This window comes from Pagrus pagrus, assembly GCF_965226575.1.
Source record: "Pagrus pagrus genome assembly, chromosome: 19".
Classification (NCBI taxonomy): domain Eukaryota; kingdom Metazoa; phylum Chordata; class Actinopteri; order Spariformes; family Sparidae; genus Pagrus; species Pagrus pagrus.
The window spans coordinates 596,038-619,726 of NC_140203.1; the positions used below are offsets into that span (position 1 = coordinate 596,038).

Below are 23,689 nucleotides of genomic sequence, written 5' to 3' on the forward strand. Positions count from 1 at the left end.
TTTTGGACAGTCTAAACTAACAGTTCACAGTTTTCTACCACAAATTTAAATCTTCTTTTCATAAATTCGTTTGAGGGATAAACGTTGTTTATAATTTTAAAATGAACTTCTTTACACTTTGGGAGAATTGGGAATTTTAAGTATTTTGTTCGAGTAGTTGATATTTCAGATTAGTTATCATCTTTAAGAGTGAGTGAGCTTTAGTTTACCTGGATATCAGGTGTTTACTAAGCACTGCCTTAGATGTGGGGCAAACCGGAAGGGGGCGTGGTTTCGGCTCTCTGGCAGCGTCGCGAGCTGTTTGATGGTTGCCGTGGCAACATCAAACGGCTCGGGCTGACTGACGCTTCACATGTCGACAGGTTGATGAGAAAGTCGTCACAAGTGTTTAATTCTCCACACGTGACGTCATTGTGGCTGACAGTATGGTCCATGACGACCTGCGGGTGGCGTGGATCGGACAGCGGGTGTCCGCCGGGCTCAGCCTGAGCGACGGCAGCGCCTTCACTGAGCTCCTGAGCCGGGGAGATGGAGAGGAAGAGGAGAAGATATTCCGCTTTTTGAACGTTGTCTCTGAGGACGAGTCGACATCAGTGCTGATGTTTTTCAAAACTTTTAGAGAGGAAGAAGTTGAAGTGCAGAGTCCAGTGGGTGAGTTGGCGGTTAGCCGCACACAACGTTAACGGGACGAGCTAACGTTAGCAACCAACCGTCAGTGTGGGTAAGCTAGCCCAGCGAGCAGCTGTGTGGACGAGACGTTTGCACATAATAGATGATTAAAGCGTATTAATAATTAATTAATTAATAATTAAGTGGAGCTGATATCAATCAGCTCGTCGTGAAGTCCTTCATCTAATTTCTGACGCAGTCCCTGACTTCGTCTTTACGGTGCTGTACGTGCGCATGCGCCTTACAGCAATAAGCGCAATCTCTTTTGTACTTACGGTAAAATCTTTGTCTGGTAATGAATGAAGAGAGACACATCATGTATTGATCCTGTTTGAATTGTGTCATGAATCACACACGTGATGTTTGTCAGTTTGTCGTAAGTAAAGTAAAACCTCATGTAGTTTTGTGTTGACGCGCTCAGTGGACTACATCGTCTCATCAGCACCAGAACCAGCACCAACATGGCCGCCAAAAGTTGGTCAGTTCTGAGAGCTGCTAACATACAGAGCAGCTCTACAGTGTTTCAGTTAGGAGACGTCGTCACTAACGACGCTGTTGGCTGTGACGTCTTTATAATGACCTATTTTCTGATATTTCATTAGTTTGATGACAAACTGACAAACATCATGTGTGAGATTCAAACAGGATCGATACATCGTCCGTCTCTCTTCATCACTACAGATCAATAAGGTCCATGAGGGGAACAGGAAGGGGCGGGGCTTCAGCTCTCCATACTTTTACTCCACAATTATTTAATCAGTGTAAAAACAAGATGGCTGTCATCTCAGCCAAAACCTTTTCCAGCCAGTTCAATAGAAAAGTGGACAAGGTACACGGTTTGAAGTTTTCTGCCTCTGTACTGTATGTTGTGATGAATGAGACGCTTTCTTTTGTTTGTTCGGGAGCATTTCTTTGTGTTTCTGTCTGTTTGTTTCCTAAATATAGCAGAGTCCCATGGCTGTCTTTAAATATCATGAGGAAATGTCTGCTCTCCTTTCTTTAATCCAGAGACAGACCCAAGACGCAACTCTTCTGGGTTTTTTAAAACATCACCAGTAAATTAATCTTACAGAAATACAATGTTTACTTCTGGGACCTGAATGTATGTTAATAGGCTACATGAGAGGCGAAGGTCTGTAAATTTATTGATATGTTGTAATGTGTGGTTAGTAAAACTGCATCTAACCACAATGTTTACGAACTCAGACAGGAGGAAAGATAGACACTCTGCAGATCCTGACAAGGAGGAGGAGGAGGAGGAAGAGGCAAATGGACAGAGTCCCAGCCCTGTGAGATCACATTTTCATTTGAAACTTCTTGTCTTTATTGCTCTCAGATGGTGATTGTGTTTGAAATCATTTGTCGATGTATTACCTACGGAGTGGATAGAGATACTCATGTTTTTGGTTTTGTTTGATTTTGCATTTTCAGAAGATGGAGGTTCAAGTGGTCTATCACATTGAGCTTCATGTCGCAGTAAACGAATACCCAGAGAGGTTTTTGAAATCCCGCGTCTTCTACTTTACCAGGAGCACAAAGGGTGAGATGACAGTTCAGTAGCATTACAATACAGCATGTTCAAGGCTTTCATGAAAAAATATTAACCACAAGATGATTACGTGGTGTTTGAATTAGAGACCATTGTTGAACCACTGGACATGAATGAGGCCAGTGTCCTGATGCCCAGGCTATTTAAGGTTGGCATGTATTATGGACAACGCCTTCTTGTGCAGCAGAGCAAGCTCGCCAATGTAAGTAAAATAAAACAGACTTCACAAGTGGCCAAAAGCAACCATCAATATTTAGACTATCACTTCATGTAGCAAAAGCAGAAAAACACCATGTAAACAAATAATTTATGTTTTTCTGATAAATTAAGACCCTCTTGAACTGGCTGTTTTCACTTTCTCTCTTGCCAGGTTGCTTTACCCGGGCTTACTGCTCAACAAGTGGAGGTGACTGGTTCTCAAAGCGGGGCAGCTTCTCCTCAGGAGGAGACTCCTCTGGAGTCAAATGGACAAGTTACAGTTCATGATGAGTTGCTCATCAGGATGTACTGCTTTTTTGAAGTGGTCAGCACAACTCACCAGCCCCCTCAGATTCAAGGTTTGTTTCTTTAGATAGACCAAAGGCTTATTGTTTAATTTCAGGAAGTTATCAGTTTTTTGATAATCAAAAAACAAATCAAAGTAATGTTAACCTCTCCACAATAATCAACAACTCCTTGCCTTTACCGCCTTTTTTTTACCCTTTATTTTAAGCATATTTTGAGCTTTCCCTGCCGTAAGAGGACTTTATGTGCTGTGAACTGCTTGGAGGAGCGTTCCCCCAACAAAAAATACACATCAGTTCATTTGTTTGTTTGTAAGGGGCAGTTTCTCTTCAGGAGCCTAGATAGAAGCACTGCTCAAGTGTATAACTTTACATATTTAATGTTTGTTTAATAATAAACAGTACAATCTGAAGATCATACTTTCTGTCACAGAGGTTACGCTGCACATTCCTGAGCTAGATCTGGAGCCAGAGGTGGATGTACTGCTTTCTAATCCAGAGATGGTAGAGAAGTTGGAGCAGTGTGTGATGAACTGGCAGACTCAGATCACCATTGTCCTCGAAGAGCAGCTAGACAAAAAGCCTCAGGTCTGTGACTCGTCCTGTATTCCTAATTTCAATCAAGGTCAGTTTGTTGGCACCACACTTGAAGAGCATAATCTCCAGATGAAGGATTTAGGGTCAAGCCCTGTATTCACATGTAAAGTTACAGCTAAAATGAATGAAATATCACCAAGAAATACATTCCCTGTCAGCTCAAAATGAAATAATCTGGTAGTAGAAATCATAAAACGTACACGGTGATATCATGAGACCACTTTCCGTTTTTCTCCAGGCGCCCGGTCCTTTGGCCGAGACAGTTTTCTGGCAGGAGCGTGCATCAATCCTGAGTGCTCTGAGTGAGCAACTTAAACGGCCTATGGTGAAGAAGATCTTGGAGGTGATGACCAAAGCAGATGCGAGCATTGTTCAGACCCTGGAGGGAACACTTGCTGAACTTTCCAAATACCTTGTGGAGTCGGATGAAATTAAAAACTTCCTCCTCTTGATGGGACGACACTTCACGGTGAACTTTTTGCAAATAAATTCTTGCTGAATATTCTGTACATTGACTTCCTCTTTGCTCTGTTGTAAGTGGCCGGTACAGAGTTGCTCCATCTCCATCTTCACTTATCAGAGGTACCATTGTCTGTTGTAGAATCTGGCAACTGGAGCAGATTTTGGTGCGATCCTGGAGGATATTCCTCCTCTGATGGAGTGTCTGCAGATTGTGTGGATGATCTCTTGCCACTACAACACTGATGAACGTATGGTCCCTCTGATGGAGCGTATTGCCTGGCAGCTTTGTGAACGCGTGGATCAAGTCATTGATGTCAACACGCTATTCAAGTATGTGTGGATCCATTTAGATCTTGTGTTGGAAATCTGGATTTTAGGTCGAGTTCAGTCAGAGTCCTTTATTCAGACGGGTAGTTTTGAGGTTTTTAGTGTAATTTAACAATATACTGTGCTTTGGACAGAGATAAGAGGGAAGTGGCCATATCCAAGGTGCATGATGCTAAACAGGTTCTGGAGCAGTGGAAGACATCCTACTTTGAGGTGCGCGCTGAAATTGAAGAGTCAGGCAGGCATCCACGCTGGGAATTTGACCGTAAAAGACTGTTTGAGAGGACAGATTACGTGGCTTCTGTCTGCCAGGACCTCTACAATGTTTTGCAGGTCAGTGTACACATCTTTAATACTGAATTACTAAAACGTGTTGATGCGTTTAAAGCACCTCTGTTTTTTAAAAGACTTCCCCCACATTTGTGTTGCAAAGATTCTGGAGGAGTTCTATAACATCTTTGGTCCAGAGCTGAAAGGGGTCACCGGTGACCCAAAACGCATTGATGAAGTGCTGCGCAGAGTGGACAGTTTGGTTCTGCCGATCGAAGGCATCACTTTCAAACCATTCAACATCTGTAAGATGAGCAGCTGGAAAATGATCGTGCAAGACTTCCACACTATGGTTCAGGTGAGTCGGACACCTAGGACACAGAAACTGTGAGTTTGGTCTAAGCTTGGTTTTATCAGTATACTTACAGTTTCTACCAGTCAGATTACATATTGACCTCAGTTATCAAGTTGATTCTCTTCTTACTTGTGTCTGCGCAGGCTATTGAGGGAGAGGCCATCAGCTTCATTGATCAGTCTTTTAAGACACTGCGCTCTTCAGCCGCTGCCTTCGACATGCTTCTGAAGTTCAAACACATCCACTCCAGAGAGGCCGTCAACAAGCATCTGATGGGAAAGTTTAATGACATCCTGGCTCAGTATTGTAAAGAGGTACTACACTGTGAAATGGAGGAAAAGTGCTGGTTGACATCTGACTTTGCATTTTAATTTACTTTATAAAGTGATAAAATCTGATCAGTACAAACTTCAGTTGAAGAACAGTCCATCTGACCTACATTGTACTGTAAGCAAGGGTATAAACATAATCACTTAGCATGTTAGCACTTCTGGTTCCCTCGTCTTAAAGTCTGTGAGTCTGTTGAATGTGTTTTCAGTTAAATGTGTGAAATAAGGTGTTTTACAGGCTGAAGATATTTACACGTGTTGTTCTCCAACATAAAATCCATCATTAAATGTCCACAGTTTAATTATAAAGCTCCTCCGTGTGTTAAAAACGGTTAGCGGTTGCTAACAAGTGTCTGAATGAGACTGCAGAGGTTGTCGGGGACATTAAACGTCCTCACAGCGAGACTCATCTCATCTTTTTTGCTACAAAGTACATCATCTCTACACCATTTTATCGACTTGTAGTATTACACTGCACTGCAACTAACTCAATTTTGTAATTACTTATGACACTTATATCATATGCATTTGATTCATCAAGATGATCATTAGATCATTGATCCATATAAAATCTGGAGGTTGAATGCATTCAGCCTCATCCTTCAACAAGTATAAAACAACACAATATTTCCTCTTGTGCTGCTATGATAGATTGTCATTCAGATTTTTGGTAGAGTGAGCACAGCCTGCAACAAGCAGTTTTGCATATAGCTTTTTTGTCTTTATTATAGGTGGACAGTATAAATGAAATCTTTGAGGCAAACAAGGACAAACCACCGCTAATTAAGAACGAGCCTCCTGTGGCAGGAGCCATCAGATGGAGCCGGTCTCTGGTGCACCGCATCAAACACACCATCCTTCCCTTCCTGAGAGTGTCCGAGATGCTGGAGAGTGAACAGAGCCAAGCCGTGAGTTCATTCCCTTTAATAGAAACTTGTTAATTGTTGAACTGACCATCAAAGGGATAATCCCTAAATAAACAGATCTGGATCACTGAACAAAAAGAGAATTTCCCCTTGTGGGATTAAAAATAGTACAATTAAATTAAATTAAATTAAACATCAAAGTAAGTAATAAGGTTGTGCAGCCATCAGGCACTATCAGAGCCAAACTCTGCTGAAACTGATTTGTAGAGTGTCCTATCGGTGCCAATTAATCTGTCGATCCAGTTATTGGGTCGTTCTTTGATGTGACTTTGGTGCATTCTGCACAGGCCAAGGACAAGTATGAGAAAGCGGCAGTGAAGATCTTGAACTTTGAGGCGAAGAAGTATGAACACTGGGTGGCTGCGACAGAACGCAACTTGCCATTGCTAATGAACAAACCACTGCTGGTCATGATTACCAGTGAAAGCCAATCCCAGGCAGAACCAGTACGTATCTTTCGCTGTTTACTTACTTACACACATTAGACACAGTAACTGTTCTGATTCTCTCAAACTATTATTAATTTTCTTATTTTAAGAATATTCCACCAGCTGAAGGCAGCCCACAGAGGGGTGTGCGATACGTTGTGAACTTTTCTCCCAAGCTCAGGGAAATCATTTCTGAGACAAAAAACCTCGATTCACTGGGCCACTCTGTTCCTGACCTGACTCAAAATGTTGCTCTGCAGGAGGACAAATTCATCAGGTAACGACACCAGCTGCTGAATACAGAGTTCATACAGAATCACAGAACTGCTGATCGATGTTGTCTCCGGCCTGACCTGTTTTGACTTTGATTTTTAGGTATGTCACTGACCTGAATAACATGGCCAACCGCTACCACTCTGTGATGGACAGCCTGAGTGAGGCACAGTCCATTATGCTGGCTCATCTCATCACAGCGGTCAGAAAAGAAATGCATTTTGGATGTAAAAGACTCAACTGGAATTCTCTGGGTACGGAGGCTGAAACGTCTGTGTGATCTGATTCATGCTCATTTGTCATCTGTGGAAATCGACATTGTACGATAATTGAAATCAAATCTCTTATGAATGAATCTTATGTTTGGTTTTAGGTATCGCCGACTTCATCGACCGAGCCATTCAGGCCGTCTCTAAGTTTGAGTCGGTTGTCAGTCAGATTCAGAAGAATGAGAGAGAGATCGATTCCAAGTTGCAATCAATGGTGACGGCCAACTTAATGAAATTTCCAGTCCCTGATAAATCGAACGACCTACCAGGTAGAACCGATCATTTATTGAGTTAATGTCTTAGCTTACTTTCGTTGACTCAACTGAGCGCTTTTTCCAGGTGTCAAGGAGTTCTGTGAACGCATCGAGCAAGAGCGGACCAAGACGGTGAATCTGCTGAGCAGAAAGTATGCCGACATCGGAGCCCTCATCACTAAGACAGAACATTTGATCATGGAAACCAGCAGTGGAAAAGCCAAGTGTATGGCAGATTATTACACGTTCTGGGAGAGCAAGGTGTACGACTCACTTATCAAAATGGTGCTGAGGTAATAATGACATGATGTTGATGTTCTTGAAGTCGCCTACTTTATAAGCAGCACAGCACTTTCTGTGTCAACCGTTATAACATCCTTCTTGTTGACGTTCACCTTTAGGAACATTCAGACCTTCAACACGGCACTGATGGGAAATACCGCTCTCTTCCAAGTCGATGCGCTCCTGTCTGCCCCTAAGATTGTGCTGCAGCCCCCAAGCAGTGAGATCTACTGGCTTATCATGCACTGCATCAGAGACTGTGTAGAGAGCACCAAGGTGGGATCATCATCATCTACGCTGCATCTTGACTGCTTTTTAATAAAGATATCAACTATATTTTATTATAATTAATGTTATTTATAATTTAGTTTGTAACCTAATACTGATGATGTGACTCGAACACTTTTATGTTTCAGCAATTTGTGCGTTGGTGGCGTGGGAGCTGCATAGAGTGCTCACCACAACGGGTGGATGGTGAAGAGGAGACGGTGACATTTAGCTTCTTCAGTGAAGTGTGGCCCCATCATCAGATAAATGAGAGCGCCTTGACAGTGTCCCAGAATGTCCAGCGGCTGCTCTTCTCCGTGGATCGGTACCTCAACCATTGGAAACGCTATCGACCCCTTTGGGAAAGGAACCAAACTGTGGTGAATGAAAAGTTTGCTGCGAGGAAACCATCCATTGTCATGTATGACGACAAGTTGCAGTTCTTTTCTCGTATCAATCAGGAGTTGATGCTGGAGCCTCTGTCTAAGAGTGAGCACGTCATCCATCTGAACCTGGAGCCTCTGGCTCAAACAGTGCAGGAGATCGCTGAGTCCTGGATCAGTTCACTGGGTAGCCTTCTCAACAAGCCAGCCAAAGAGGATCTCTTCAACCTGAGAGATGAACTCATGGTATTGAATTGTGCTATACTGTGTCATATATTTTGACAGTAAATATTAAAGTGATGGGGTTCTTATCCGAAGTCAGTGTGTTACCTGCAGTAGATGACCATCAGCTCTCCCCCTGTGTGGAGAAGCAGCGCGTAGCACCGACAGTGAATCAAAGCGTTGTTGAGCATTGAGCACTGCTAAACTGCACTGAGGTATTTTAGCCACCTAAAAGAAGGCACGCCTAAAATATATTTTCACATCACATTTTTGGTGCTTTACATTGCCGTTAAACGGCTGATCTGTGGCGTAATACAGTGCACGGCAGGCACAGCTGCGCTTGTGCTTAGGAAAACAGACGTCGTACGGTTGAGGGAATGTAGTGCCAAAGGAAAGGGATGTCTGGCTGCAGTGTACAGCACCGAAAATGTTCAAAATATAGTGTACACTGAAACAGATATATATTTAAGAAATGCCTTCTTTTAGGTTCCCTAACACACACACACACACACACACACAGAGAGCTGACTATCATCTACTCCAGGTAACACACTGACTAGGGATAAGTACCTCATACAACCCCACATCAAGACCAGAACTATCACTTTAAGGATGCACGTTATTGATTTTTTTCTCTGATTTTTATCGATCCTTACGGCTATTTAATTCAACAGCAACGCTCTGAGACGCTGAAACAGAGCCCTGACACTTTCAAGGAGCTGAAGTCTGTCCTCAGCACCATCTCAGACATCAGGGATATGTCTCTAGATGTGGAGTTGAGATTCACTGATATCCAGGAAAGATACAGAACGCTGGCCATGTACAAAATTCAGGTACCATGTTCAATGTTCAATGATTGTCTCTTTAAAGCAAAAGTCAAGATTGTGACCCTTGTTGAACTTTTGGTGCATGTGTAGGTTGGAGAGGATGAACTGGAGCTGGTGGCCAAGATTGAGCAGATGTGGAGTGACCTGCTTACAGAGTCCAGACGAGTGGATCGAAGTCTAACAGATGTCAAGAAATCTTTTACCTCGGTAAGATATTGAACCTGTAGGAATCTGCAGGAACAGAAAATGAAATTGACTTCTTTTATTGAAAATCCACTTTTATAATTCTCTTCCTGTTCTCTGTTACACTTCAAGATTACAAAAGAGAAGGTTGAAGAGTTTAAGCAGGAGTTGTCTATCTTCGCTGAAAGCTTCAACATGCACGGTCCCGGAGCTGTGGGAGACGATTTGGAGGAAGGTACTCGTGCACTTGAACCCTGCCTGTAGTTGTTACACCCAGAACAATAATATATTGTTGTAATTCTTCAAATGCAGTGGAGGGACAAGTCTCTTTTGGTCTTTGCAGGATTTATCATCATGGAAACATATGAAGCAGATCTCGCCAAGGTAGTGGCAAAAAGGCAGGAGCTAGCAAATGCTGAGAAGCTGCTGGACCTACCGCTCACCATGTACCCAGAGGTTAACAGCATTCAGACGGACATGAACGGCTTGAGACAGATATATGAAGTCTATAAAGCTCAGAAGGTTTGATAGAGGGGCTCTCAGTGTAACATTAAAATTGCATATTGGGAAGCATTAAGCATGTTTTGATGAGTTTGTCCTTGTCATGTTTCAGGATGCAAAGGCAGAGTGGTCTCAGACCTTGTGGGTGGATTTAAACATCCAGCTGCTGCAGGAGGGTGTTGAGGGTTTCATCAAAAGCTTTAGGCGGCTGCCCAAAGATGTGCGAGGGTTACCTGCGGCCTTCTTCCTCGAAGGACGCATGAAGGAGTTCAGAGAATCTCTGCCTCTTCTGTTGGACCTGAAGAATGAGGCTCTCAGAGACAGGTCAGACTGCAGATTAACACCAGAACCTAACTGGAACAAATCTCAAACAAAAAGACAATCAGTACTCGTATGCAATATTTTAAATATATGTTGAGCAGGATATGAATATGAAAATATGGTCATGATGGCAAGATCAAATCAAACACTCAAAATAAAAACGTGTTTTATGCTTTGGGGCGCAGACACTGGAAGGAACTGATGGAAAGGACCGGCACGAGCTTTGAGATGAACCGAGACACCTTCACTCTGGAGAACATGTTTGCTATGGAGTTGCACAAATACGCAGATGTCATAGGTGACATTGTCACCTCTGCTATGAAAGAGCTCGGTATAGAGAAGGTCAGCTTCCATCAGTGTGAACTAACTCGAGCTGGGCTGAGGGATCAACTGTGTCAGTTCATCAAACATGTCTGTCTGTGCTTCCAGGGAGTAAAGGAGGTGGTGGAGACCTGGGGAAACACGACGTTCAGTGTGTTGCCTTATTTTAAAGGCACCCGGAAATGTGGCTCTATTCTTTGCACGGTGGATGAGATTATGCTTAATCTGGACAACGATGCCATGAACCTGCAGAGCATGGCGGGCAGTCGTTTTGTCGGACCTTTCCTTGGTACCATACAACAATGGGAGAAAGACCTGTCCCTTATCAGTGAGACCATAGAGGTCAGAGAGTGTCCAAATGTCCCATCACACTTGAAGTCCATAATGTCTCTGCTGAAAACATATTTCTTGTATAGGTATGGCTGCTGGTACAAAGAAAGTGGATGTACCTGGAGAGCATATTCGTTGGTGGAGACATTAGCTCGCAGTTACCTGAAGAAGCCAGGAAGTTTGATGACATTGACAAAAAGTTTAAAGAGGTGAGTTTTGCCTTAATATGAGCCAAGTGAAAGCAAACATCTTAAACATGTTGTCTCCTTACTTTCTTCATGTAGATAATGAGTGACACAGTGAAGGATCCAAACATCAGGCAGTGCTGCCTGGTTCCAAACCGGCTAACAAACCTGCAGGCCCTCAGTGACGGTCTAGAGAGGTGCCAGAAAAGTCTCAATGACTACTTGGACTCCAAGAGGAATGCATTTCCTCGCTTCTTCTTCATCTCTGATGATGAACTGCTCAGCATTCTGGGAAGTAGTGACCATGCCTGCGTCCAGGAGCACATGATCAAGGTATCAGGGTGAGGAGGATCACTGCTCGCCGTGTGTGTGAAACATTTTTCTAGATGTTTTTCTTTTCTTTGTTCCACAAGATGTATGACAACATAGCATCTCTGAGTTTTGAGGCCGAAGGCAATGGGGAGACAGTTGCTGGAGCCATGGTATCTGCTGAGGGTGAGGTGATGGAGCTGAGGAAGCCTGTCCCAGTGGAGGGAAGGGTGGAGGAGTGGATGACGGGAGTACTGGGGGAGATGAGGAGGACTAATAGACTCATCACCAAGGAGGCAATCTTCTACTACTGTAAAGACAGGAGCAGGTGTGTGTGTAGTTACTGTGTGATCAACTCTGCCATTGTCTGTGTGCAGATGAGTCGTGCTGATGGCCTGTGTCCACATAGCGTCTTCTTTCAATTGTTCCCAATGAGGAGTGAGCTTCTGTGGCTGCTGGGAGAAAAGGCCCAGCATCTTTTTTTCAGTCACGCTGGCTCCGAGCACTCTGAGTTGAAAATCTCTGAACTTTTACAGAAAGAGAAATGTTTTCCTTTTTACTGGCCGAGGCGATGATATTCACCATATTTTTGTCTGCCGTTTCATCTCAGCACTCCTGAGTGCACAGCCAGTGCTATGTGGACACAGGCCCTAAATGTCTCTGTCCTGTGTCTCTCAGGGTGGATTGGATGATGCAGTACCAGGGCATGATGGTGCTGGCTGCAATTCAGGTGTGGTGGACCTGGGAGGTCGAGGATGTCTTTAAAAATGTGAAGAAAGGAGAGAAGCTTGCAATGAGGAACTTTGCCAAGAAAATGCACCAGCAGATTGATGAGCTGGTTACACGCATAACACAGCCTATGAAGAAAAACGACAGACGGAAGATAAACACGGTGCTTATCATCGATGTCCACGCGAGGGACATTGTAGACAACTTGGTGCTAAACAGGTGAAGCTCACATTTACCAGTTTGAACTTTTGTCATTGCATGTGACAGTGTTGCTAGTGTGTTTAAAGGGGACTTAAATGAATAAAAAGGTAACTCTCTTCCCAGTATAATGGACGCACAAGAGTTTGAGTGGGAAAGCCAACTGAAATTCTACTGGCTGAAGGAACACGACGACCTCTTTGTGCGTCAGTGCAGTGCTTCCTTCTCTTACGGCCACGAGTACATGGGGTTGAACGGTCGACTGGTTATCACCCCGCTGACGGACCGTATCTACCTCACCGTCACGCAGGTTGGTCAAGTTTTGAAAACTTTGTATCAGCCACCCAGGCAGCACATGTTAATAGTTCTGTCAGCTTGTTTTGATGACAGGATGTCTGAATGTGGCTGTGTACGTGTGATGCAGGCCCTCTCCATGTTCCTTGGTGGAGCTCCTGCTGGACCGGCTGGTACAGGAAAGACGGAGTCCACCAAAGATCTGGCCAAGGCTTTAGGCCTGCTCTGTGTGGTTACAAACTGCAGTGAAGGCATGGACAGCATGGTAAGAAGCCTCCACTTGAACAGCTACAAGAAACCTTCATTTAAGGTTTCTTAAAGCTGCTCTGTGAGGTTTTCCTGAGAAAGGACAACATCTTGTTTACATTATAAATCACATTTAAGACATTACTGTGTGTTGGTTTTTGACCAAATGTTAAAAGTGTGGAAACAGGATGTGTTTAGTTGTGGTCTAGTTATAAAACTGAATTTTTTACTGTACATGGAAGTAAGTACATGGAAAGTCACAGACTGTGTCTGTTATCGTCATCATGTGCGCATGTCATGCCTTCTTGTTTCCATGCTACTGAGCTGCTCCCTTGCATCAGTCTCAAAAGTATCGCCAAAGTTGATCTAATTACTCGTTTGTCTGTTGAAACTTGTGCGCTCTTATTTGTTACTAGCTTTTTTCCCTTATTTCCTGTTTTGTTCAGGCTATGGGTAAGATCTTCTCTGGCCTCGCCCAGTGTGGAGCTTGGGGCTGCTTCGATGAGTTCAATCGTATTGATGCCTCAGTGTTGTCAGTCATCTCCTCTCAGATCCAGACCATCCGCAATGCTCTCATTCTGCACCATAAAAAGTTTACTGTAAGTCTGTTGTAGAAACACGTGCATCCAAAATAATCCTGATTTTCATTCAAAGAAGAGTCATTGGCCTTTATTTCTCCCTAAATGACCTTCTTTTGTTATGCATATCAGTTTGAAGGTAAAGAGATCAGCCTGGACGACCGCATGGGTATTTTCATCACCATGAACCCAGGTTATGCAGGACGCACAGAGCTGCCAGAATCAGTCAAAGCCCTCTTCAGACCTGTGGTGGTCATTGTGCCTGACCTGCAGCAGATCTGTGAGATCATGCTCTTCTCTGAGGGCTTCCTAATGGCCAAGGTGAGGGACGGATAGACAAAACTCCTCAACCATGTATAATGAACCATGTATAGCCAATATTACTATAATGTACAAGTTTAATGTTAGTGTACAGTAAATTACTAATGTTTGCAAAGACAATTTTTTATATAAACATGAGCAAGTCCTTAACTTCACTCTGCAGATACTTTCCACCTACACGAGTCACTTTATCATCGAGGATTTCTTCTTATTTCAGGTGCTGGCGAAGAAGATGACGGTCCTGTATAAGCTCGCTCGTGAGCAGCTGTCTAAGCAGTCTCATTATGACTTTGGCCTGCGTGCTCTGAAGTCTGTCCTTGTGATGGCAGGAGAGCTGAAGAGAGGCTCACCAGACCTCAGTGAGGTAGAGACCCCAGAACACTTTACATGATTGATTTTTCATGCCATGAAATTTCGATATGGAAGTTACTGATTTGTGATCCAGCAGGAATAGTTTGAAGTTTGATGCCTGATGGGAAACTGTGAGATTTATTTATGACGATTCCAGCAATGTCCACCGAGCAACAAGAAATATTGCAGATGCCACTTAGACTATGAGAAGAAGACACCATGAGAAGTGTTTTTTATTTCTTTAAAAACGTTGTACTGCTTTGTGACTTATCTGCCGTGATTCGGTCTCTCCTCTCCACAGGACGTGGTGCTGATGCGTGCTCTCAGGGACATGAACCTGCCAAAGTTTGTGTTTGAGGACGTGCCTCTGTTCCTCGGGCTGATCTCAGACCTGTTCCCTGGGCTGGACTGCCCCCGTGTTCGCTATCCCAACTTCAATGATGCTGTGGAACAGATCCTGCAGGAGGGCAAATACACCGTACTGCCCAACCAGGTGACTCAGTTTGGTCTGAAATGTGATTCTTTGACGAACAGGTTTTTTGTGAACAACTTAAAGATCGTTGAGTTTTAGTAGCAATGATTGAGTTTCACCATGTTAGTGTGAAGATGTGGATACAGCCTGTTCTTTGTGCTGTCTGTGGTGCCAGGTGGACAAAGTGGTGCAGATGTATGAGACGATGATGACCAGACACACTACTATGATTGTGGGCCCAACAGGTGGAGGGAAGTCGGTTGTGACCAGCACTTTATGTCAAGCTCAGACCAGGTCAGTGTCAGTTTACATCACCCTCCTGATGTTTGCTGTGGACGATGGTAAGCTTTATTTTATGTCATCATCAGATTGGGAATGCAAACCAAGATTTATCCTCTGAACCCTAAAGCCATTAGTGTCATTGAACTTTACGGCATTCTGGACCCCGACACTCGAGACTGGACCGACGGGATCTTATCCAACATCTTCCGTGAGATCAACAAGCCCACCGACAAAAACGAGCGGAGGTAAACCAAACAATTAAAGGAGACATTTCAATAATCAGATGATTAAGATGTACAATATGCCAGTGATGTCATTCATTCATTCATTCATATATTGAGAAAAAGGAGAGGAAGAAGAAGAAGAAGCAGGCAGACAGTGGAATCCAACATAAAGACATGAACTTTGACCCACAGGTACATCCTGTTTGATGGGGACGTGGACGCTCTGTGGGTGGAGAATATGAACTCAGTGATGGATGACAACAAGCTGCTCACTCTCGCCAACGGAGAACGGATCCGTTTACAGAGTCACTGTGCCATGCTGTTCGAGGTAAGTCAGAAACAACACTTTCCTGTAAAGCTCCTTTCAGAGCGTTAAATCATGAAAGCTAACGTTCACAGGTTGGAGATCTGCAGTATGCCTCCCCTGCTACTGTTTCCCGCTGTGGGATGGTTTATGTTGACCCCAAAAACCTGCGATACGCTCCATTCTGGCAGAGATGGGTCAACAACAGACCTGGAAAGGTAAAAAGAAAAAAATACATACATACAATGTGATAATTGGACTTGCTTATTATTTGACAACATCTCAACACTGTTTTGTTTCCTAGGAACAGGAAGTGCTCAACAAATTATTCGAAAAATATGTGCCAAGCTCAATTGACATGATTGTGGAAGGGATTGTTGAAGGCAAACAGGGCAAGAAACTGAAGACTGTCGTCCCTCAAACAGATCTGAACATGGTAGGTTCATCTCACCCGTGTTCACTGTGAGGACGTTTGATGTCCCCGACAACCTCTGTAGTCTCAGGCAACCGCTAACCGTTTTTAACACGCAAAGAGCTTTATAATTAAACTGTGGGACATTTAATGATGGATTTTATGTGGGAGAACTATATCTCCAGCCTGTGGTGACCACACACCTTATTTCACACATTTGACTGAAAACACATTCAACAGACTCAGACTTTGAGACGAGGGAACCAGAAGAGTTCAAATGCAAACTGATCTCCAGGTTTTAGGACTTCATGTGTTGGCGTTGTGTTCAGGTGACTCAGCTGTGCTTGATGCTGGACGCGCTGCTTGAGGGTGAGAACATCAGTGCTGAAGCCCTGGAGTGTCACTTCCTGGAGGCTCTGTACTGCTCACTGGGGGCCACACTGTTGGAGAGCGACAGGACCAAGTTCGATGAGTTCATCAAAGGTCTTTCCTGCTTAACTGCAGTACATGATGAGAAAGCCCTCGCTGGACCTGGTGAGATCCCAGGTGAGAAACACGTTTTTGCATGTAGACAATCACGAATTCAACACACGTTATTACAATGATCTGTTTTTTAAAAATCATTGAATCATTTAAAAAAATGTAAACTAGATATCAGGATTGGGAGATATCATGATATATAATGAAAGAATATTTAAAAAATGGTCGTCCATCATTCAGGAAACAGGATTGTTTTATGGTTTTAGGAAGATTGAATTCATATCATATCATATCATTTTATTCTCCACATAAATTTGCAGTCTCCTTTAATTATATCACTGATTGTTATTGTATAATTCATAACTAAATGACTGGCTCCAAACAGGATATCTGCCATCTCTGTATGACTTCCACTTTGATGGCACGAAGGAGAAGTGGGTTTCCTGGAGCTCTCTGGTCTCCAGATACATTCACGACCCCGACATGAAGTTTGCTGATATTCTAGGTAAAGGTCATTTCTGTGAGCAGCGAGGACAGATCAGATGTCCTTCACACAAACATGTCACATCCATTTAAACTCTTCAGCGTTCCTTCCTCCACTTTGATTCCTTCATCCTCCGTCTTTGCTTTAGTGCCAACTGTTGACACCACGAGAGCCAGCTGGATCCTGGAGCAGATGGTGAGGATAAAGAGGCCGCTGCTTCTGGTCGGAGAGTCTGGCACCTCCAAGACTGCCACCATTCATAACTTCCTGAAGAACCTCGACGCAGATACAACGGTGAGTTCACAATCTAACCACGCGTGCATACATTTGTTTCGTCACTTGAGTTTGAATGTCTTCCCCTCGGTTTCTAGATCACTCTGATGATCAACTTCTCGTCCAGAACAACTTCAGCGGACCTGCAGAGAAACCTGGAGGCCAGTGTGGAGAAAAGGACCAAAGAGATCTACGGGCCTCCAGTGGGGAAGAGACTGCTGGTCTTTATGGATGACTTGAGTATGCCAAAGGTACCTTCTCCAAGCTCTCAACCAGTTCTCTTATTACACTGTCATGAGTGATAGCACTTGTATGTTAGACATTGTTCATATATTCTGTATGCTCATCTAGGTGGATGACTACGGCACACAACAGCCTATCGCCCTTCTGAAGCTGTTACTGGACCGAGGAGGCCTCTATAACAGAGGGAAGGAGCTCAACTACAAAACCCTCAAGGACATGGACTTCATCGCTGCCATGGGAAAGGCAGGAGGCGGGAGGAACGAGGTGGATACCCGCTTCGTCTCGCTCTTCAGTGTCTTCAGCATGCCCTTCCCTGCACTGGAGTCCCTCCACCTCATCTATGGCTCCATTCTCAAAGGCCACACCAGAGTGAGTATCACACAAATCAATACGCGTCAGTTACCACTACATATCATTAACTCGATCAAATGTTTTAGCTGTTTGAGGACGCCATTCAGAGGGTTTGTGACAAAGTCACCGTCTGCACACTGGAACTGTACAACAACATCATCAAAGATCTGCCGCCCACTCCCTCCAAGTTCCACTACATCTTCAACCTGAGGGATCTGTCGAGAGTCTACAACGGACTGACGCTCACCAAACCTGACAGGTCTGATCAGGCACAGTCACTCTGGTGACGGTTTAACAGACACTTTGCAGCTCCGTTTCCTAAATATATTAAACTGATTTGTCTCCAACAGGTTTTTGACTGTCACCCAGTTTGTGCGTGTCTGGAGAAACGAGTGCTTGAGAATCTTCCATGACAGACTCATCGATGAAACAGACAAAGCCTTGGTAATAATTCATGTTAGTTGACTTCAGGGACAAATGTGTCACCGTTTCTCCTGCTGGGATTACAAATGTAGGCTCAAACTCAAATCACTTTTATTTATATAACTCCAAACCACAATCACATTTCCTCAGTGGGCTTTACAACCTGTACAGTGAACGACGTCCTCTGTCCCTCGATTCGAGTAAAGAAACCTCAGGAGGAGCCACAGAGGAGGATCCTCTCCCAGGGCAGGCAGACATACAGTAGATGTCACGTGTACAGAAGAGAACAGCAAAATCACAGAATATCTGATACAAGTGATATAATATATGTAACGTGTGTGAACCAGGAGACGGCTGAGCCCGAGCCACACGACCTCCTGTCCACCCGGTGACCTGGAAGAGGGCAGGACACACAATTTAAATTTTCAAATGTACTCAGTGTGTTTTTTTGTCACCAGGTCCAAGGCCACATCAAGAACCTGATTGAGGAGCATTTCATGTCAGACATGGAGGCAGTCATGAAGGACCCAATTCTTTTTGGAGACTACAGGACAGCCCTCAGTGACACTGAACCGAGGGTCTACGAGGACATAATGGACTATGATGTGTCTAAAGCCATGTTTCAGGTGCTGTCAAACTAGTAACTGTGAAAAGTGGCTTCCTGATTTTTGTTCCAGGATGTCATTGAAAAAATAAAAAACGCCTTTGTTACAATTATTTGCTGCCATATTCTGCATGAGATATACTCATTGACCACTGTGACCTTTTTTGTCTTTTGCAGGAAATCCTGGAGGAATACAACGAGAACAAGTCAAAGATGAATCTGGTTCTGTTTGACGATGCTCTGGAACATCTGACTCGCGTGCACCGCATCATCCGCATCGATCGTGGCCACGCGCTGCTCGTCGGTGTGGGGGGCTCTGGCAAGCAGTCCCTCACCAAGCTCGCTGCCTTCACTGCCGGCTGTGAGGTTGTACAACTCAACTGTTGACGTGTTTATATACACACGACACAAGACAGCTACGATATGTTTGTTTGTTGGTTGGGTGGGTGATTTCCACCAAACGTGGATGGAGGATGGGTGTTTGTCCAGAAGAGACTCCATTAACTGACAGATCCAGGAATGTTTTTCTCACTGTGACATTGTGAGACCAGGAGAGTTTAAATAATGATAAAGCAGTTACAGGGATGCTGAGTTTGATATTGACTGTTGGGCCTTGGCAGAGGTATGCGCTCTACTGAGTGCCATTCCACTTTTTAAAAAGTCTTTCAATGGAGAAACAGCAGCTGCCTTTTAAGCCGGTAAAGAGGAAATTATAAGAGAAGAGTTTGGGAGGTTCACTTTACCTTCATAGTGATCTTTTTAACTCCATGTTGTAAAACATCACACATACAGACGTTTTCTACAAAAACAAATCTTCAGCCTCTCGTTATGGATTCTGCTTTTTCCCAGGTGTTTGAGATCACACTCAGCAGAGGATACAGTGAGTCAAACCTGCGTGACGACCTGAAAACACTTTACTTGAAGCTTGGCATTGACAATAAGAAGATGGTGTTCCTCTTCACTGACGCGCACGTGGCTGAGGAAGGCTTCTTAGAGCTCATTAACAGCATGCTCACCTCAGGTCGGACGTCATTGACATACTCCTCTCAACATTTATCTGTCTTTAAAGCTGCAGCTGTAGTCCTCTGATCACGCTGTCTTTCTGTAGGCATCGTTCCTGCGTTGTTTCCTGACGATGAGAAGGAGTCAGTTCTCAACCAGCTTCGTGACGAGGCTCTTAAGATGGGCGCAGGTCCCTCTAAAGAGAGTGTGTGGAACTACTTTGTCAACAAGAGCGCCAACAATCTGCACATTGTTTTAGGCATGTCTCCAGTGGGAGACACCCTGAGGACACGCTGCAGGAACTTCCCAGGTGAGATACGGAGTCAGAGCCCGCGTCCACGTGGGCCCGTGTTCTGTTCTGAGCACGTGAGTGAGCGTCTGCACTTGGAGTTGATAATCTCTACACTTTTCAGAAAGGCTCTGGTGACCGTGGCTCTTTTTATTTCTTCTGGCCTCACCAATGGTATTCACTGTATTTTTGGCTCCTATGGATGATGTCATCACCTACATCCTCCTCGCTCTGATGTCCTGATGTCAAAATAAACACAGACAGATAGTAAACCTCAGAGGATCAGAGTCCATCATACAGCGGCGGCTCTTAAGATGTTGCTGTGATAGAGACAAGAAGCATTGCCAGCACTTTTCTGCCTGAAAAAAACGCTATGTGGACGGGCCACACATGATTTAAGGCTTCACATGGTTTTTGACTTCTTTCTCAGGACTGACGAACAACACTGTGATCGACTGGTTCCTACCTTGGCCTCTGCAGGCGTTACTCGCTGTGGCTCAGTCTTTCCTTGGTGGGTATATACAGATGTTTTTCAGATACATCTGTCAGCCATCTCAGGGCTTTTTTTTAAACTTTATTTAGCAGTGCTGGATATTATCCCTGGTTTTTATTCCAGGTGAAAGTCCCATGATTCCTGAGGAGCACTCTGCAGCAGTGATAGATCATGTTTGTATGGTCCATCGCTCTGTGGGTGACTACAGCAAGCTGTTCCTCCAGAAACTCAGGCGGTGTAACTATGTTACTCCAAAGAACTACTTGGACTTCATCAACACCTACGCTAACCTCCTGGAGGAAAAAGACCAATATATTCTGGGTGAGAAGATGGAACATGTTAAAAGTTCTGTCCCTTTGTGAAAAAACTTAGACCGGTGCACCGTGGCCGCTGTGCATTTATAATTTTGTGATGATTTTAGAGACTTTGTCTTGATGTTGTGTTGTCTCCTGATCCAGCTCAGTGCAAGCGTTTAGAGGGAGGTTTGGACAAACTGAAGGAGGCCAGTGTGCAGCTGGCTGAGCTGAACATCAAGCTAGCAGAGCAGAAGGTGGTCCTCGCTGAAAAGTCCATAGCCTGCGAGGCCCTGCTGCAGGAAATCTCCACAAACACGAACGTGGGTGAGTGAGTACCTGCATCTGTTACCGCCGTGTTGTAACAAGCAGCCACAGTCTGCTCACCCTGCTGCCATCTGACAAAAGCTACAGAAGTGTCCGCTGCCGTGCCACCAGACTGCAGAGCAGCTTCATTCATTTTATAAAATAGATGAAGCACAAATGACTCAAACACTGTTTTGTTTTTTAAACCCTGGTGATTTAAGAAATGACAATAAATGAACCTTCAGATTCAGAATTCCTTTATTAGTCCAACAAACGGGGAAATGTGTGCGTCACAGCAGCAATAAACAATAATAACAGTCAAAAAATAAACAATATAATTAAAAGGTAAGATAGAAATAATATGTATAAATATAAACATATGTATGGGTATGAAAATTTCCCAGTAAGTGTAAACCACAATGAGGATGGGTTATGTGTAGACTTTTTACAAAACTGTCAGCTGTCAGACCTAAACACAGCTCGTACAAACCACTTCTCCTTCCAGCTGAGGAGAAAAAGACTCTGGCAGAAGACAAAGCCAAAGAGATTGAAGAGCAGAACAAAGTGATCGCTGTTGAGAAGAAAGAAGCTGAAAGTTCCCTCGCAGAAGCTCTGCCGGCTTTAGAGGCGGCCCGCCACGCCCTGCAAGACCTGGAAAAAGCTGACGTGACAGAGATTCGGTAAACTCTCCTGCTCACTCAGAGCTTCACTTTCGTTCATTCGATGATTAGAAAACAGATGTTAATTAAGATTAAGATTGTCTTTATTCCCCACAACGGGGAAATTCACGTTACAACAGCTCACGGTGCTACAGGACAAGTAGAATCAGAAAAATATGCATAGAAATATTAAATCATCAAACATACAAACCATGACACGACACACCTGACCATAAAATCAGACTGACTGCCTGTTAATCGATCCTCTGACTCTCTCTGCTTTTTCCTGCGGTGCCGCCGTGCAGATCCTTTGCAAAGCCTCCCAAACAGGTGCAGGTGGTGTGTGAGTGCATCCTCGTGATGCGTGGCTACAAAGAGATCAACTGGCAGTCAGCCAAGGGCATGATGTCGGAGGCCAACTTCCTGCGCTCGCTGATGGAAATGGACTGCGACTCCATCAATAACAACCAGGTCAGGACTGTCAAAGGTAAGTCAGCATCACGTCCAGTAGAAAGCTCTTGTAATACACATATGTGACGGGGGGCGGTTGCCCAGTATGCCACATTTGTTTTCCTTTTGATTTCCCCTGGCTAGGCTTCCTGAGGAACCTCCAGACAACCTTTGATGAGATGCGAGCCATCAGCAAGGCCGGCTCAGGAATGCTCAAATTTGTGGAGGCTATCATGGGTTACTGCGAAGTTGCCCGGGAGATAAAACCCAAGCGAGAGAAGGTAATGTGAGGCTTGTGAGTGCTTCTACATCGCGCTCTAAAGACAGGAACACAGAGTAAACAGTCGTGTTGTTGATGTTTTCTCAGGTGGCTCGCCTGGAGAAGAACTTCTTTCAGAGTAAGCGGGAGCTGGAGCACATTCAGAGTGAGCTCACTGATATCCAGAACGAGTTGCAGGCCCTTGGAGAGAAGTACCAAGCTGCTTTCAGGGAGAAACAGCTGCTACAAGAGGAGGCTGAGCTCATGGAGAGGAGGCTGATAGCTGCAGACAAACTCATCTCTGGCCTGAGCTCTGAGAACGAACGGTGAGGCTGCAAAAGGCACAACGCACAAAGAACTGCTCATCTGTTTCTTTTCATTTCTCTTCACTGCTCCTGCTTTTTAACCTTCTCCACCCAGGTGGGCACAAGAGCTGGAGGAGTTGAAGCAGCGGCGTTTGCGTCTCCTGGGCGACTGTCTGATCTCTGCTGCTTTCCTGAGCTACGAAGGGGCCTTCAGCTGGGACTTCAGGAATGAAATGGTGTACGAAGTGTGGGTGAAGGATGTGCTGGAGAGAGCCATCCCCTTGAGCCAGCCTTTCAAAATAGAAAACCTTCTGACGGATGAGGTGGAAATCAGCAGGTGAGGAGGAGTGTGTGCTCGGCGCAGATGTTGTAACTTGAATCTAGAGAAGTCAAATAATATGATGAAGTATTTTTTGATGACTTGACGCTGACTGTGTGACAGGTGGGGCTCCGAGGGTTTGCCTCCAGACGAGCTGTCGGTGCAGAATGGCATCCTCACGACCCGAGGCAGCCGGTTTCCAATGTGTATCGACCCTCAACAGCAGGCCCTCAACTGGATCAAGAAGAAGGAAGAAAAAAATAAACTGAAGGTACAAAAAGTTTCATATAATAACAATAAACTTAATTTATATAGCACCTTAAAAACAGTTTACAGAGCAACAAGCAAAAGCAGGAAACTCCGAAAGACAATATAACAGAATAAAGACTCAACAGTCGAGACGAACACAAGGAAGCCTCGTCTGAGGCGAGTTACAGAAAATGTACAAACACAAAAACACAACATGAATAATTACAACTTAAAGGAATAAAAGTGACAAAACAGGCAAAATCATAGAAAAAGAAAGAAAAAAGTAACGCAAATAAAGAGATAAATAATAATTAAAGCTGCAAGCAGCGATGAACGGGCCCTCGCCCCCCACGTACGTCGGGCCGTGGCGCCGTCGGAGGGCAGACGCAGAGGGCGAGTCTGTCCACAATGTGGCCCGAGAGCTCACCCATCAATTATATGTCATGTTGTAATG

At 44.4% G+C, this 23,689-nt stretch overlaps 1 protein-coding gene across 1 annotated transcript in view; it reads left to right on the forward strand.

Annotated features, from left to right (window-relative positions):
* Positions 1 to 292: 292 nt before the first annotated feature.
* Positions 293 to 23,689, forward strand: part of dnah10 (dynein axonemal heavy chain 10) — a 33,201-nt gene continuing 9,804 nt past the window's right edge. Inside the window, exons 1-61 of the mRNA XM_084382741.1 lie at positions 293 to 651; positions 1,876 to 1,958; positions 2,101 to 2,209; positions 2,305 to 2,420; positions 2,589 to 2,775; positions 3,155 to 3,309; positions 3,557 to 3,787; positions 3,920 to 4,110; positions 4,242 to 4,440; positions 4,541 to 4,735; positions 4,876 to 5,046; positions 5,793 to 5,969; positions 6,275 to 6,433; positions 6,526 to 6,692; positions 6,791 to 6,942; positions 7,062 to 7,226; positions 7,297 to 7,504; positions 7,613 to 7,769; positions 7,910 to 8,389; positions 9,040 to 9,198; positions 9,283 to 9,399; positions 9,508 to 9,610; positions 9,719 to 9,897; positions 9,989 to 10,200; positions 10,383 to 10,539; positions 10,627 to 10,860; positions 10,935 to 11,057; positions 11,133 to 11,366; positions 11,447 to 11,670; positions 12,021 to 12,290; positions 12,396 to 12,579; positions 12,694 to 12,828; positions 13,256 to 13,408; positions 13,520 to 13,708; positions 13,926 to 14,072; positions 14,361 to 14,552; positions 14,707 to 14,825; positions 14,900 to 15,058; positions 15,230 to 15,365; positions 15,437 to 15,559; positions 15,646 to 15,777; positions 16,083 to 16,299; positions 16,619 to 16,738; positions 16,866 to 17,011; positions 17,089 to 17,241; positions 17,342 to 17,602; positions 17,671 to 17,843; positions 17,935 to 18,028; positions 18,466 to 18,633; positions 18,789 to 18,977; positions 19,461 to 19,632; positions 19,720 to 19,923; positions 20,333 to 20,413; positions 20,519 to 20,716; positions 20,854 to 21,015; positions 21,500 to 21,674; positions 21,959 to 22,140; positions 22,248 to 22,384; positions 22,471 to 22,688; positions 22,783 to 23,004; positions 23,110 to 23,257. Coding sequence (XP_084238867.1) covers positions 426 to 651; positions 1,876 to 1,958; positions 2,101 to 2,209; positions 2,305 to 2,420; positions 2,589 to 2,775; positions 3,155 to 3,309; positions 3,557 to 3,787; positions 3,920 to 4,110; positions 4,242 to 4,440; positions 4,541 to 4,735; positions 4,876 to 5,046; positions 5,793 to 5,969; positions 6,275 to 6,433; positions 6,526 to 6,692; positions 6,791 to 6,942; positions 7,062 to 7,226; positions 7,297 to 7,504; positions 7,613 to 7,769; positions 7,910 to 8,389; positions 9,040 to 9,198; positions 9,283 to 9,399; positions 9,508 to 9,610; positions 9,719 to 9,897; positions 9,989 to 10,200; positions 10,383 to 10,539; positions 10,627 to 10,860; positions 10,935 to 11,057; positions 11,133 to 11,366; positions 11,447 to 11,670; positions 12,021 to 12,290; positions 12,396 to 12,579; positions 12,694 to 12,828; positions 13,256 to 13,408; positions 13,520 to 13,708; positions 13,926 to 14,072; positions 14,361 to 14,552; positions 14,707 to 14,825; positions 14,900 to 15,058; positions 15,230 to 15,365; positions 15,437 to 15,559; positions 15,646 to 15,777; positions 16,083 to 16,299; positions 16,619 to 16,738; positions 16,866 to 17,011; positions 17,089 to 17,241; positions 17,342 to 17,602; positions 17,671 to 17,843; positions 17,935 to 18,028; positions 18,466 to 18,633; positions 18,789 to 18,977; positions 19,461 to 19,632; positions 19,720 to 19,923; positions 20,333 to 20,413; positions 20,519 to 20,716; positions 20,854 to 21,015; positions 21,500 to 21,674; positions 21,959 to 22,140; positions 22,248 to 22,384; positions 22,471 to 22,688; positions 22,783 to 23,004; positions 23,110 to 23,257 — 10,629 coding nt within the window. The 5' untranslated portion in view covers positions 293 to 425. The remainder of the gene's footprint in view (positions 652 to 1,875; positions 1,959 to 2,100; positions 2,210 to 2,304; positions 2,421 to 2,588; positions 2,776 to 3,154; positions 3,310 to 3,556; positions 3,788 to 3,919; positions 4,111 to 4,241; positions 4,441 to 4,540; positions 4,736 to 4,875; positions 5,047 to 5,792; positions 5,970 to 6,274; positions 6,434 to 6,525; positions 6,693 to 6,790; positions 6,943 to 7,061; positions 7,227 to 7,296; positions 7,505 to 7,612; positions 7,770 to 7,909; positions 8,390 to 9,039; positions 9,199 to 9,282; positions 9,400 to 9,507; positions 9,611 to 9,718; positions 9,898 to 9,988; positions 10,201 to 10,382; positions 10,540 to 10,626; positions 10,861 to 10,934; positions 11,058 to 11,132; positions 11,367 to 11,446; positions 11,671 to 12,020; positions 12,291 to 12,395; positions 12,580 to 12,693; positions 12,829 to 13,255; positions 13,409 to 13,519; positions 13,709 to 13,925; positions 14,073 to 14,360; positions 14,553 to 14,706; positions 14,826 to 14,899; positions 15,059 to 15,229; positions 15,366 to 15,436; positions 15,560 to 15,645; positions 15,778 to 16,082; positions 16,300 to 16,618; positions 16,739 to 16,865; positions 17,012 to 17,088; positions 17,242 to 17,341; positions 17,603 to 17,670; positions 17,844 to 17,934; positions 18,029 to 18,465; positions 18,634 to 18,788; positions 18,978 to 19,460; positions 19,633 to 19,719; positions 19,924 to 20,332; positions 20,414 to 20,518; positions 20,717 to 20,853; positions 21,016 to 21,499; positions 21,675 to 21,958; positions 22,141 to 22,247; positions 22,385 to 22,470; positions 22,689 to 22,782; positions 23,005 to 23,109; positions 23,258 to 23,689) is intronic.